We start from the raw sequence: 13498 nt of genomic DNA on the forward strand, positions 1-13498 counted from the left end.
AACACCACAGTTCAAAAGCATTAATTCTTCGGTGCTCACATCCATACATGACCACTGGAAAAACCATAGCCTTGACTAGACAGTTTTTGTTGGCAAAGTAATGTCTCTGCTTTTTAATATGCTATCTAGGTTGGTCATAAGTTTTCTTCCAAGGAGTAAGCATCTTTTAATTTCATGGCTGCAGTCACCATGTGCAGTGATTTTGAAGCCCCCCAAAATGAAGTCTCTCACTGTTTCCACTGTTTCCCCATCTGTTTGCCATGAAGTGACGGGACCAGACGCTGTGATCTTAGTTTTCTGAATGTTGAGCTTTAAGCCAACTTTTTCACTCACCTCTTTCACTTTCATCAAGAGGCTTTTTAGTTCCTCTTCACTTTCTGCCATAAGGATGTTGTCATCTGCATGTTTGAGGTTATTGATATTTCTCCTGGCAATCTTGATTCCAGCTTGTGCTTCTTCCAACCCAGCGTTTCTCATGACGTACTCTGCATGTAAGTTAAATTAGCAGGGTGACAGTATACAACCTTGCTGTACTCCTTTTCCTATTAGGAACCAGTCTGTTGTTCCATATCCAGTTTTAACTGTTGCTTCTTGACCTGCATGCAGATTTCTCAAGAGGCAGGTCAGGTGGTCTGGTATTCCCATCTCTTTCAGAATTTTCCACAGTTTGTGGTGATCCACACAGTCAAAGGGTTGGGCATAGTCAATAAAACAGAAATAGATGTTTTTATGGAACTCTCTTGCTTTTTCAATGATCCAGTGGAATTTGGCAATTTGATCTCTGGTCCCTCTGCCTTTTCTAAAACCAGCTTCAACATCTGAGAGTTTACAGTTCATGTATTTTTGAAGCTGTCTTAGAGAATATACTATGCTATTTCTCTCCAATCCACACTAAACCCTTTATAGAAAACATTTTCCAGGGATGATACTTGAAAAGGGTCCAGGAGAGTTATACTTTACATATGATATTGCTACAGTTGCTAATTTTAATCTTACCCTCAAAAATTGTCTTGAATAAGAATTTTTTTTTTACTAATATTGTAGGCCTTTAGTAGATGTTGGCAATTTGCTGATTCAGAACTCTAGTTTACAACTGTTGAGAGTGATCAAACTGCCCTGATATGAAGGAAAGTAATTTGTAACTCTATTTGTAATTCTTCTGAGACTGTCATTTGCATCGCACAAATTTAAAGCCAGTTTGTGGCAAACATTCTTTACTAGGGAGTAAGCATACCTGTGCCAAGAATCAGTATACACAGTGAACTCTGTTTCTATGCTTTTTTTTGACTGAGATGCTTTTCTTCCTCTGGGAAAACATTCTTGTTATGTGAGATGGAAGATTTTAATGAGCCATTAAAAAAAAAAAAGTTATTTTTTTGTAGGTAGCTATGCACAGTAATGTGAAAAGAATATGATTTGGGAGAAAGATTGGAGCCAGTACAAATATTTTCCTATTCAAGAATTCAGCAAATTGAGGTTGATTTAAATGTTAGCAACCTTTCTGCTTTAAAAAAAAAAAAATTAAAACGCGGGACTAAGTGATAGTGAGTGATATTTTCCCAGGATATCTTCAAAAAATAATGTGCTTCCAGTACCAACTAATCAAAAATAGGAAAATAGTAGTCTTATATAAACACATTTTTCTTTCTATAAAATACATGTTTTCCCTAAATCATATGATTGGAGAAAATTAATTTCTCATTACTTTTGCCAATTTCAAAACTAATAAGAGTATTTATGATATTAAATAAGAATTATTATATATACAAATGACAGCATGTTATCAGCACTTTTTTAAAAGAGAAATTTCAGTTTTTAGGGAGGATTTTGAATCTATTGATTCACAGAAAAGGGAAATTTTAAAATTTTCTTATCAAGAAGAAGAGTTGATGACTGTGAAAGTATTAAAATTAAGACTTCTACTTAAGTGGTAGAAATAAAAGGACCCAGGGTTTATGAATTCTGCCTTTAGTATGTAGGCCAGAGTTTATGAGAAATTTCTAAATTTGCTAAATTTTTCTCTGTATCATATACTTTTGATTCATTTTTTTATATCATTTATATTTTGGGGAAACACTAATGTTTTTCTCTAGCTTCACTTGTGGAAATAATTTAAAGTGTATATTTTAATTTTTTAGGTATGATGTTGATTCGAAGAGTCCCAACCTGTCCAAACATGTAAGTTCATATCTTTATGTTTTTTAAGATGATTAAAAATTAAATTCGTGTATCATGATTTCACTGGTATTTATGTTAATTGAGTCATATTAAAGTTGTATACGGAGAAGGCAATGGCAACCCACTCCAGTACTCTTGTCTGGAAAATCCCATGGACGGAAGGGCCTGGGAGGCTGCAGTCCATAGGGTCGCTAGGAGTCGGACATGACTGAGCGACTTCACTTTCACTTTTCACTTTCATGTATTGGAGAAGGAAATGGCAACCCACTCCAGTGTCCTTGCCTGGAGAATCCCAGGGATGGGGGAGCCTGGCGGGCTGCTGTCTATGGGGTCACACAGAGTCGGACACGACTGAAGCAACTTAGCAGCAGCAGCAGCAAAGTTGTATGTCCACAACTTACCTAATAATTACATTGAAAATAAATAACATTTTATTTACATTTAATTTTTTAAATTAGACCATAGTTACTTTGCAATATTGTGATGGTTTTTGCCATACATCAACATGAATCAGCATTAAGTATATATATATTCCCTCCTAATTCAACACCCCCTCCCACTTCTTTCCCCATTCCGCCCCTAAGGTCACAGAGGCTTTTGGTTCCCTGTTCCGTGCAACAAACTCTCATTGGCTATCTGTTTTACATATGGTAACATATATATTTCAATGCTATTCTCATATACCATGCCACCCTCTCCTTCCCTCACTGTGTCCAAAATGTCTGTGTCTCCTTTGTGCTCTGCAAGTAAGATTTTCAGTACTGTCTTTCTAGATTCCTCATACATGTGTTAATATATGATATTTGTCTTTCTTTTTCTAACTTATTTTTCTCTGTATAATAGCCTCTAGATTCATTCACCTCATTAGAACTGACTTAAATGCATTCCTTTTTATAGCTGAGTAATATTCCATTGTGTACATGCCATAACTTCCTTATCCATTCATCTATTGCACATCTAGCTTGCTTCCAAGTCCTAGTTATTGTAAATAGTGCTGCAATGAACATTGGGGTGCATGTGCCTTTTTCACTTATGGTTTCCTCCAGAAATATGCTGAGCAGTGAGATTGCTAGGTCATATGGTAGTTTTATTCCTAGTTTTTTAATGAAATGTCTATTCTCTTCTACGTAGTGGCCATATCAGTTTTTATTCCCACCAATAGTATAAGAGAGTTCCCTTTTCTCTACAACCTCTCCAGCATTTATTATTTGTAGACTTTTTGATGATGGCCATTCTGACCTGTGTGAGATGTTTCCTCATTATAGTTTTGATTTGTATTTCTCTAATAATAAGCAATATTTAGCATCTTTTCATGTGTTTATTAGCCATCTGTATGTCTCCTTTGGAGAAATGTCTGTTTATGTCTTCTGTCCACTTTTTGATTGGGTTGTTTGTTTTTCTGATATTGAGCTGCTGAACTGCTTTTTGTATTTTCTCCCACTCAAGGGCTGTCTTTTCACTTTATGTATAGTTTAATTTGTTGTGCAAAAGCTCTTAGATTTAATTAGGTCCCATTTGTTTATGTTTGTATTTCCATTACTCTAGGAGGTGGATTATAAAAGATCTTGTTGTGATTTATATCAGAGAGTGTTCTGCCTATGTTTTCCTCTAAGAGTTTTATAGTTTCTCATCTTCTGTTTGGGTCTTTAATGCATTTTGACTATATTTTTGTGTATAGTGTTAGGAAGTGTTCTAATTTCATTCCTTTACAAGTAGCTGACCAGTTTTCCCAGCACTGCTTGTGGACAAGAGTATCTTTTCTCCATTGTACACTTTTTGCCTCCTTTTTTAAAGATAAAGTGTGCATAAGTGCATGGGTTTATCTCTGGGCTTTCTATCTTGCTCTATAGTCTATATTTCTATTTTTGTGCCAGTACTATACTGTCTTGAGGACTGTAGCTTTGTAGTATAGTCTTAAGTCAGGAAGGTTGATTCCTCCAGTTTCATTCTTCTTTCTCAAGATTGCTTTGGCTATTCAGTATCTTTTGTGTTTTCATACAAACTGTGAAATTATTTGTTCTAGTTTTGCAAAAAATACCTTTGGTAGTTTGATAGGGATTGCACTGTATCTAAGTTGGTACTATAGTTGTTTTCACTATGTTGATTCCTCTAGTCCAAGAACATGGTATATCTCTCCATCTGTTTGTGACATTCTGATTTCTTCCATCAGCGTCTTACAGTTTTTTGCATACAGGTGTTTTGTCTATTTAAATAAATTTATAACTAAATATTTTATCTTTTTGTTGCTGCGGTGAATAGGATAGTTTTCTTAATTTCTCTTTCTGATTTTTCATTGTTAGTAAGTAGGAATGCAAAAGGATTTCTGTATATTAATATTATATACTGCAAGTTTACTATATCCATTGATTAACTCTAGTATTTTTCTGGTGGCATCTTTAGGGTTTTCTTTGTAGATATTCATGTTTTCTGCAAACAAAGTTTTACTTCTTTTTCAATCTTGATTAATTTTATTTCTTTTTCTTCTATGATTGTTGTAGCTTGGACTTCCAAAACTATTTTGAATAATAGTGGTGAGAGTGGGCACCTTTGTCTTGTTCCTGATTTTAGAGGAAATGCTTTCAGTTTTTCACCATTGAGTATAATGTTTTCTGTGGGTTTGTTGTGTATGGCCTTTACTATGTTGAGTTGTTTCTTCTTTGCCTACTTTCTGAATTGTTTTTATCATAAATTATACTGAATTTTGTCAAAGTCTTTCTCTGCATTTGTTGAGATGATCATATGGTTTTATCTTTGAATCTGTTAGTATGGTGTATCACATTGACTGATTTGTGGATATTGAAGAATCTTTGTATCCCTGATATAATGCCCACTTAAGCAATGGCACCCCACTCCAGTACTCTTGCCTGGAAAATCCCATGGATGGAGGAGCCTGGTAGCCTGCAGTCCATGGGGTCGCTAAGAGTTGGACACGACTGAGCGACTTCACTTTCACTTTTCACTTTCATGCATTGGAGAAGGAAATGGCAACCCACTCCAGTGTTCTTGCCTGGAGAAACCCAGGGACAGGGAAGCCTGGTGGGTTGCTGTCTCTGGGATCGCACAGAGTCGGACACAACTGAAGTGACTTAGTAGTAGTAGTAGTAATCATGATATATGGTCTTTATAATGTGTTGTTGGATTCTGTTTGTTAGAATTTTGTTGAGAATTTTTGCACCTATGTTCATCAGTGATATTAGCCTGTAATTTTCTTATTTTGTGGATCTTTGTCTGGTTTTGGTATTATTATGATACCAGGGTATAGAATGAGTTCATGAATTTTCCTTCCTCTGTGATTTCCTGGAAGAGTTTGACTAGGACAGGTGTTAACTCTTCTCTAAGCTTTTGGTAGAATTTGCCTATGTAATCTGGAAAAGGAAATGGCAACCCACTCCAGTGTTCTTGCCTGGAGAATCCCAGGGACGGGGGAGCCTGGTGGGCTGCCATCTATGGGGTCGCACAGAGTCGGACACGACTGAAGTGGCTTAGCAGCAGCAGCAGCCTATGTAATCATCCACATGTGTGCCAAGTTGCTTCAGTCGTGTTCAATTCTGCAACCACACGGACTGCAGCCTGCCAGGCTCCTCTGTCCATCGGATTCTCTAGGCTAGAATACTTGAGTGAGTTGCCATGCTGTTCTCCAGGCGATCTTCCTGACCCAGGGATTGAACCCGTGTCTCTTATATCTCTTACATTGGCAGGCAGATTCTTTACCACTAGTGCTGCCTGGGAAGCCCATGTAGCCATCTAGCCCTGGGCTTTGTTGGAAGATTTTTTTATTATAGTTTTGATTTCTACGCTTGTGATTGGTCTGTTCGTATTTTCCTTTTCTTCCTGGTTCAATTTTGAAAGATTATACATTTCTAAGAACTTGTCGATTTCTTCCAGGTTGTCCAGTTTTATTGGCATATAGTTGTTCATGGTAGTCCCATGGGCCTTTGTATTTCTGTGTTGTTTGTTGTAACTTCTTTTTCATTTGTAATTTTATTGGTTTGTGTCTTCTTCCCTTTTTTCTTGATAAGTGTGGCTAACGGTTTTATAATTTTGTTTATCTTCTTAAAGAACCAACTTTTACTTTTATTGAGCTTTTCTAGAGTCTCCTTCATTTCTTTTGCATTTCTTTTGCTATGATCTTTATGATTTCTTTCCTTCTACTAACTTCAGGTTGTTGTTGTTGTTGTTGTTTGTTTTGGTTTGTTGTTTTTGTGTTTGTTTTGTTGGTGTTCTTCTTTTTCTAGTTGCTTTAGGTGTAGTATTACATATATTTTATGTCTCTTGCTTCTTGATGTAGAATTGTATTGCTTTAAACTTCCCTCTTAGCACTACTTTTCCTGTGTCCCATAGATTTTAAGTTGTCATGTCTTTGTTGTCATTTGTTTTTAGCCATATTTTCATTTCCTTTTTGATTCTTCAGTGATCTGATGGTTCTTTGTAAGTGTATTGTTTAGCCTCCATGTACTTGTGTTTTTCATAGGTGTTTTTTTTTTTCTATAATTGCTATCTAATCTTACAAAGCTGTGATCAGAAAAGATACTTGAAATTATTTCAGTTTTTAGAAATTTACCAAGGCCTGATTTGTGGTCTAGGATGTGATCTAGCCTAGAGAATATTCCATGTGCATCTGAGAAAAAAGTGAAATCTATTTTGGGGGGTTGACATGCCAATAGATATCAATTAGGTCCAACTTGTCCTATGTATCATTTATAGCTTGTGTTTCCTTACTAATTTTCTGTCTGGATGATTTGTCCATTGATGTGACTGTTGTATTAAAGTCTCCCACTATTATTGTGTTACTGTCAGTTTCCTCTTTAATAGTTGTTAGCATATGCCTTACATATTGAGGTGTTCCTATGTTGAGTGCATGTATACTTATAATTTTTAGGTCTTCTTGGAATGATCCCTTGATCATTATATAGTGTCCTTTGTCTCTTATAACAATCTTTGTTTTAAAGTCTATTTTATCTAATATGAATATTGCTGCTCCTGCTTTCTTTTGATCTCTGTTTGCATGGAGTATCTTTCCAGCTTCTCACTTTCAGGCTGTGTGTGTCCTTAGGTTTAAGGTGTTTCTCTTGAAGATAGCATATATAGGGATCTCCCTTTTGTACCATTCAGCCAATCTGTGTCTTTGGGTTGGAGCATCTAGGCCATTTACATTTAAGGTAATCATTTATAAGTATGATCTGTGAACATTTAATTTATTGTTTTGAGTTTGTTTTTATAGGCTTTTTCTGTCTTGTCTAGAGACATTCCTTTAGCATTTATTAAAGAGCTGCTGTGGTAGTGTTGAATTCTCTTAGATTTTGATTGTCTGTAAAAGTTTTGATTTCTCTTCCAAATCTGAATGAGATCCTTGCTCAGTAGAGTAATCTTGGTTGTATGTGTTTTTTCTTTCATCACTTAAATATATCCTGCCATTCCCTTCTTGCCTGCAGAGTTTTTGTTGAAAGATCAGCTGAAAGATCATTATGGAAATCCCCTTGTATGTCATTTGTTGGTTTTCCTTGCTACTTTTAATATTTGTTCTTTGTGTTTAATTTTTGTTAGTTCGATTAACACGTTTTTTGGCATATTTCTCCTTGGGTTTATCATGGATGGGACTCTCTGGGCTTCCTGGACTTGGGTAGCTATTTCCCTTCCATTTTAGGGAAGTTTTCTACTATAATCTCCTCACGTATTTTCTCATGCCCTTTCCGTTTGTCTTCTTTTTCTGGGACTCCTGTGATTTGAATGTTGGAGCTCTTAGTGCTGTCTCAGAGGTCTCTGAGGCTGTCTTCATTTCTTTAACATATAAGATAAGATACTTTTGGATTTTATAATGATGCTCAAAATGAGCATTTGTACTGACCAAGAATGTAAAGCAGTTTGGGAAAGAAAATATATAATTTTATTCAGATATTTATAATATTTCCAGTACTATAATCTAGTGGCTAGTGGAACATTTAGAGCATATAGTAATATTCTTTAATTCCAGGAAAGTAGGGAAAGAGAGAGGAGGCATATTTTTATTAAATACTTACTATGTTCCAGGTATTTATTCTAAGTGTTTTGAATATGTTATCTAACTTGGATCTCCCAACAATTTAATTTGTAAATATTATTTATAAAATTTATTTTATAGATTAGAATACTGAAGGTAAAGGCTTTAATAAATCTTTCAGTCAAAATACAAACACAGGTGGTCTAGGTTTGTTCAATATGGTTTATAGGCATTTCAACAGACTTCAAAACTAAGTTCTATCCATATATTATTTAGACTGTAAAATAATGATGAATACATTTAACAGATATTTGTTGACCTCCTGGTCAGTTTTTTAAAAGTCTTATAGTTAATATGTTGAAATTATTTGAAGCATTCTCAATTGCAAGGCAATGGCAACCCACTCCAGTACTCTTGCCTGGCAAATCCCATGGATGGAGGAGCCTGGTAGGCTGCAGTCCATGAGGTCTCTAGGAGTCGAACATGACTGAGCAACCTCACTTTCACTTTTCACTTTTATGCACTGGAGAAGGAAATGGCAACCCACTTCAGTGTTCTTGCCTGGAGAATCCCAGGGACAGGGGAGCATGGTGGGCTGCTGTCTATGGGGTCGTACAGAGTTGGACATGACTGAAGCAACTTAGCAGCAGCAGCAGCAGCAGCCACTCTAAAGTGTATTTGGTCTATGTGTTTGTTAGAGTTCTAGTAAGGTGCTTGGATTTATTACTGGAAATTCTATTATGATCTAATTATAGTGGTTCATCAACTGAAATGCAACACTATAATAAGAAACAATAAAGCGGTTTCTATTTTAGCTAGTCTTTATTTCTCTATCTAAATACAGAGCAAATATCTAAAAATATCCATTAAGGGACACTAATGTACTACTACTTACTTAGAGTTCATTATATCTACTACCCATTATATCTACTACTGTGGGCAAGAATCCCTTAGAAGAAATGGAGTAGCCCTCAGAGTTGACAAAAGAGTCTGAAATGCAGTACTTGGGTGCAATCTCAAGAATGACAGAATGATCTCTGTTTCCAAGGCAAACCGTTCAGTATCACAGTAATCCAAGTATATGCTCCAACCATTAATGCTGAAGAAGCTGAAGTTGAAGAACTCTATGAAGACTTACAAGACCTTCTAGAACTTATACCCCCCAAAAGTTGTCTTTTTCATCATAGGGGACTGGAATGCAAAAGAAGGAAGTCAAGAGATACCTGGAGTAACAGGCAAATTTGTCCTTAGAGTACAAAATGAAGCAGGGCAAAGGCTAACAGAGTTTTACCAAGAGAACACACTGGTCATAGCAAAGATCCTCTTCCAATAACACAAGAGAGTCTACACATGGACATCACCGGATTCTCAATACCTAAATTAGATTGATTATATTCTTGGCAGCCAAAGATGGAGAAGCTCTATACATTCAGCAAAAACAAGACTAGGATCTGACTGTGGCTCAGATCATGAACTCCTTATTGCCAAATTCAGATTTAAATTGAAGAAACTAGGGAAACCATTAGACCATTCAGGTATGACCTAAATCCAGTCTCTTACAATTATACAGTGAAAATGACAAACAGATTCAAGAGATTAGATCTGATAGACAGTGCCTGAAGAACTATAGACAAAGGTTTGTGACATTGTACAGGAGGCAGTGATCCAGATGATCCCCAAGAAAAAGAAATGCAAAAAAGCAAAACAATTGTCTGAGGAGGTCTTACAAATAGCTGAGAAAAGAAGAGAAGCAAAAGGCAAGGGAGAAAAGGAAAGATATACCCATTTGAATGCAGAGTTCCAAAGAATAGCAAAGAGAGATAAGAAAGCCTTCCTCAGTGATCAATGCAAAGAAATAGAGGAAAACAATAGAATGGGAAAGACTAGAGATCTCTTCAAGAAAATTAGAGATACCAAGGGAACATTTCATGCAAAGATGAGCACAATAAAGGACAGAAATGGTATGGACTTAACAAAAGCAGAAAATATTAAGAAGAGGTGGCAAGAATACACAGAAGAACTATACAAAAAAGATACTCATGATCCAGATACCACGATGGTGTGATTGCTCACCTAGAGCCAGACATCCTGGAATGCAAAGTCAAGTGGGAATTAGAAAGCATCACTAGGAACAAAGCTAGTGAAGATGATGGAATTCCAGTTGAGCTATTTCAAATCCTAAATGATGATGCTGTAAAAGTGCTGCACTCAATGTGCCAGCAATTTTGGAAAACTCATCAGTGGCCACAGGACTGGAAACGTCCGTTTTCATTCCAGTCCCAAAGAAAGGCAATGCCAAAGAATGTTCAAACTACCACATAATTGCACTCATCTCACACACTAGCAAAGTAATGCTCAAAATTCTCCAAGCCACACTTCAGCAGTACGTGAACTGTGAAATTCCAGATGTTCAAGCTGGATTTAGAAAAGGCAGAGGAACCAGAAGTCAAATTGTCAACATCCACTGGATCATCAAAACAAGAGAGTTCCAGAAAAATATCTAAGTGTTAAGTGTTAGTCACTCAGTCGTGCTTGACTCTTTGCAACCCCATGGACTGCAACCCACCAGGCTCCTCTGTCCATGAGATTTTCCAGGGAAGGATATTGGAGTGGGTTTCCATTTCCTCCTCCAGAGGATCTTCCCAACCCAAGGATCAAATCCAGGTCTCCTGTACTGCAGGCAGATTCTTTACCAACTGAGCTACAAGGGAAGCGTCATAAAAATATCTACTTCTGCTTTATTGACTGCGCCAAAGCCTTTGACTATGTGGATCACAGCAAACTGTGGAAAATTCTTCAAGAGATGGGAATACCAGGCCACCTTACCTGCCTCCTGAGACATCTGTATGCAGTTCAAGAAGCAACAGTTAGAACTGGATATGGAACAATGGACCGGTTTAAAATTGGGAAAGGAGTACATCAAGGCTGTACATTTTCACCCTGTTTATTTAACTTATATGCAGAGTACATCATGCGAAATGTGGGGCTGTGTGAATTACAGGCTGGAGTCAAGATGGCCAGGAGAAATTTCAATAACCTCAGATATGCAGATGACACCACCCTTATGGCAAAAAGCAAAGAAGAACTAAAGAGCCTCTTCATGAAAGTGAAAGAGGAGAGTAAAAAATTTGGCTTAAAATGAAACATTAAAAAAATGAAGATCATGGCATCTAGTCCCATCACTTCATGACAAACAGATGGGAAAACAATGGAAACAGTGAGAGACTCTTTTCGAGGGGCTCGAAAATCACCTCAGATGGTGACTGCAGCCATGAAATTAAAAGACATTTGCTCCTTGAAAGAAAAGCTATGACCAACCTAGAGAGCATATTAAAATGCAGAGACATTACTTTGCCAACAAAGGTCCATCTAGTCAAGGCTATGGTTTTTCCAGTAGTCATGTATGGATGTGAGAATTGGAGTATAAAGAAAGCTGAGTGTGTAAGAATTGATGGTTTTGAACTGTAGTGTTGGCAAAGACTCTTATTGAGAATTCCTTGGACTGCAAGGAGATCCAACCAGTCCATCCTAAAGGAAATCATTCCTAAATATTCATTGGAAAGACTGATGCTCAAGTTGAAACTCCAATACTTTGGCCACCTGATGGGAAGAACTGACTCACTGGGAAAGACCCTGATGCTGGGAAAGATTGAAGGCAGGGGGAAAAGGGATCAACAGAGGATAAGATGATTGGATGGCATCACCGACTCGATGAATATGAGTTTGAGCAAGCTCTAGTTTTAGTGATGGAGTCACAAAGAGTCAGACATGACTGTGACACTAAGCTGAACTGCCTGAATGAATTACTAGTATTGTGTAAAACGCATAGGGAATGTAGACCATTGAGCTGACTTGTGGTCTTTACAGACCGGGACCTGGGGACTGAAGTCGAGGAAAAGAAAGTGATGAAAAGAAGGACGTGGGGGACCCAAGTCTTGAGTGAAACAAGGGTGCTTTATTCATGGCAGCATGTGTGTATATATTGTTATACAAGGAAGCTTTAGGCAAAAAATAAATTTGAGCAAAAACACGGAAACCAGATGCATAACTACAGTGACTAAGCGAATAACAATCGTCACAGGGCCATGACAACAGTAACTAGTGGAATAACAATTGTCACAGGGCCGGAAGACAATCCATGTCTTGAGAAATAGGAATATGATTAAGTAGTTTTACAGAAAAGTAAAAAGTTACTGAAAGGAATCCACATATGCTTTCTGTCTCATGACCTCAGTCCTGAGAACTACGTGCAGCTCTGCTCGTTCCTGTTTTCCAGGAACTGATAAGGAACAGAGGACCCTTGAGGAACAGAAAACAACATACAGGACTCCTTAAAATTAAACATTCCCTGACACTGGCTGAAAAACGGATTCAGTAGACCTTTTCCAACGCAAGGAGTAGTTGACAAATATTAAATATTATGTGCTGATTTTTGCATTATGAATAGCACATGGATTGTATGCACATCATGACTACACAAACATAGGCAGATGTAAAACAATTACATAAGTACCATAATATTTAGGGGCAGAGATTGCAGTAGCAGTAGCTACTTTATTGCAGTAGCAATAAAATGTTTCAGTCCACACTACATCTTTTTGATGCTCATTTTATTGATTTTATTATTTTTATTTCCTTTTAGTTCAGTTATGATGATATGCATGTGTTCTATGCTAAATTATATATGTGGACTCTTATATGGAATGTTCAATATATCTGTTCTGTTTTCTTGAATTACTACAGCAGTGAAAAGCTTTTAGTGAGACTTGTTCTTTTATTGACCAAATCCATTTAATATGCAGAATGAACAGCTGCCCATCAATATTAATATCCTTAGAAAACAGTTGTAGAATCCCCATGTATATTTTGCTGCTGACCTAGAAGACCAATGACATTTCAAATCTTTAGTATCAAGCTCTCATGTACAGTGTGACTTAGAAAAATTTATGTTTGTTTTTAAAAATCCATAGACACTTTTGTAAAGTCTGTTATGAAGTTGGCAAAGACATGTTATTTTTAAGGATATTTAATTTAAATGTGTCAAGCCTTTACCTGAAGTACATTTTACTTACTTGAAAGCAAAATTTAAAATGATTTGCAGTTTAATGAAAGTATTGATATTCTGTCAGCAATCAAGATCCAAATCCAGATTTATTTTCTTTCTCCCTCTCTTCATTGCCCCACCCCCACTATGTACAAGTATCGGTGTGCTAAGTCACTTCAGTCATGTCTGACTCTGCAACCTGCTGGACTGTAGCCCTCCAGGCTCCTCTGTCCATGGGATTCTCCAGGCCAGAATATTGAAGTCGGTTCTCATTCCCTTCTCCAGGGAATCTTCCCAAC

At 36.9% G+C, this 13498-nt stretch overlaps 1 protein-coding gene across 3 annotated transcripts in view; it reads left to right on the plus strand.

Moving 5' to 3' along the window:
* Window positions 1-13498, plus strand: part of CPNE8 (copine 8) — a 278744-nt gene that overhangs the window by 90893 nt on the left and 174353 nt on the right. For all 3 annotated transcript variants that reach the window (NM_001098085.2, XM_010805078.4, XM_010805075.4), the window contains exon 5: window positions 2139-2178. In NM_001098085.2, the coding sequence (NP_001091554.2) occupies window positions 2139-2178 (40 nt within the window). The remainder of the gene's footprint in view (window positions 1-2138; window positions 2179-13498) is intronic.

This window comes from Bos taurus, chromosome 5 (assembly GCF_002263795.3).
Source record: "Bos taurus isolate L1 Dominette 01449 registration number 42190680 breed Hereford chromosome 5, ARS-UCD2.0, whole genome shotgun sequence".
In the NCBI taxonomy this organism is placed as follows: Eukaryota; Metazoa; Chordata; class Mammalia; order Artiodactyla; family Bovidae; genus Bos; species Bos taurus.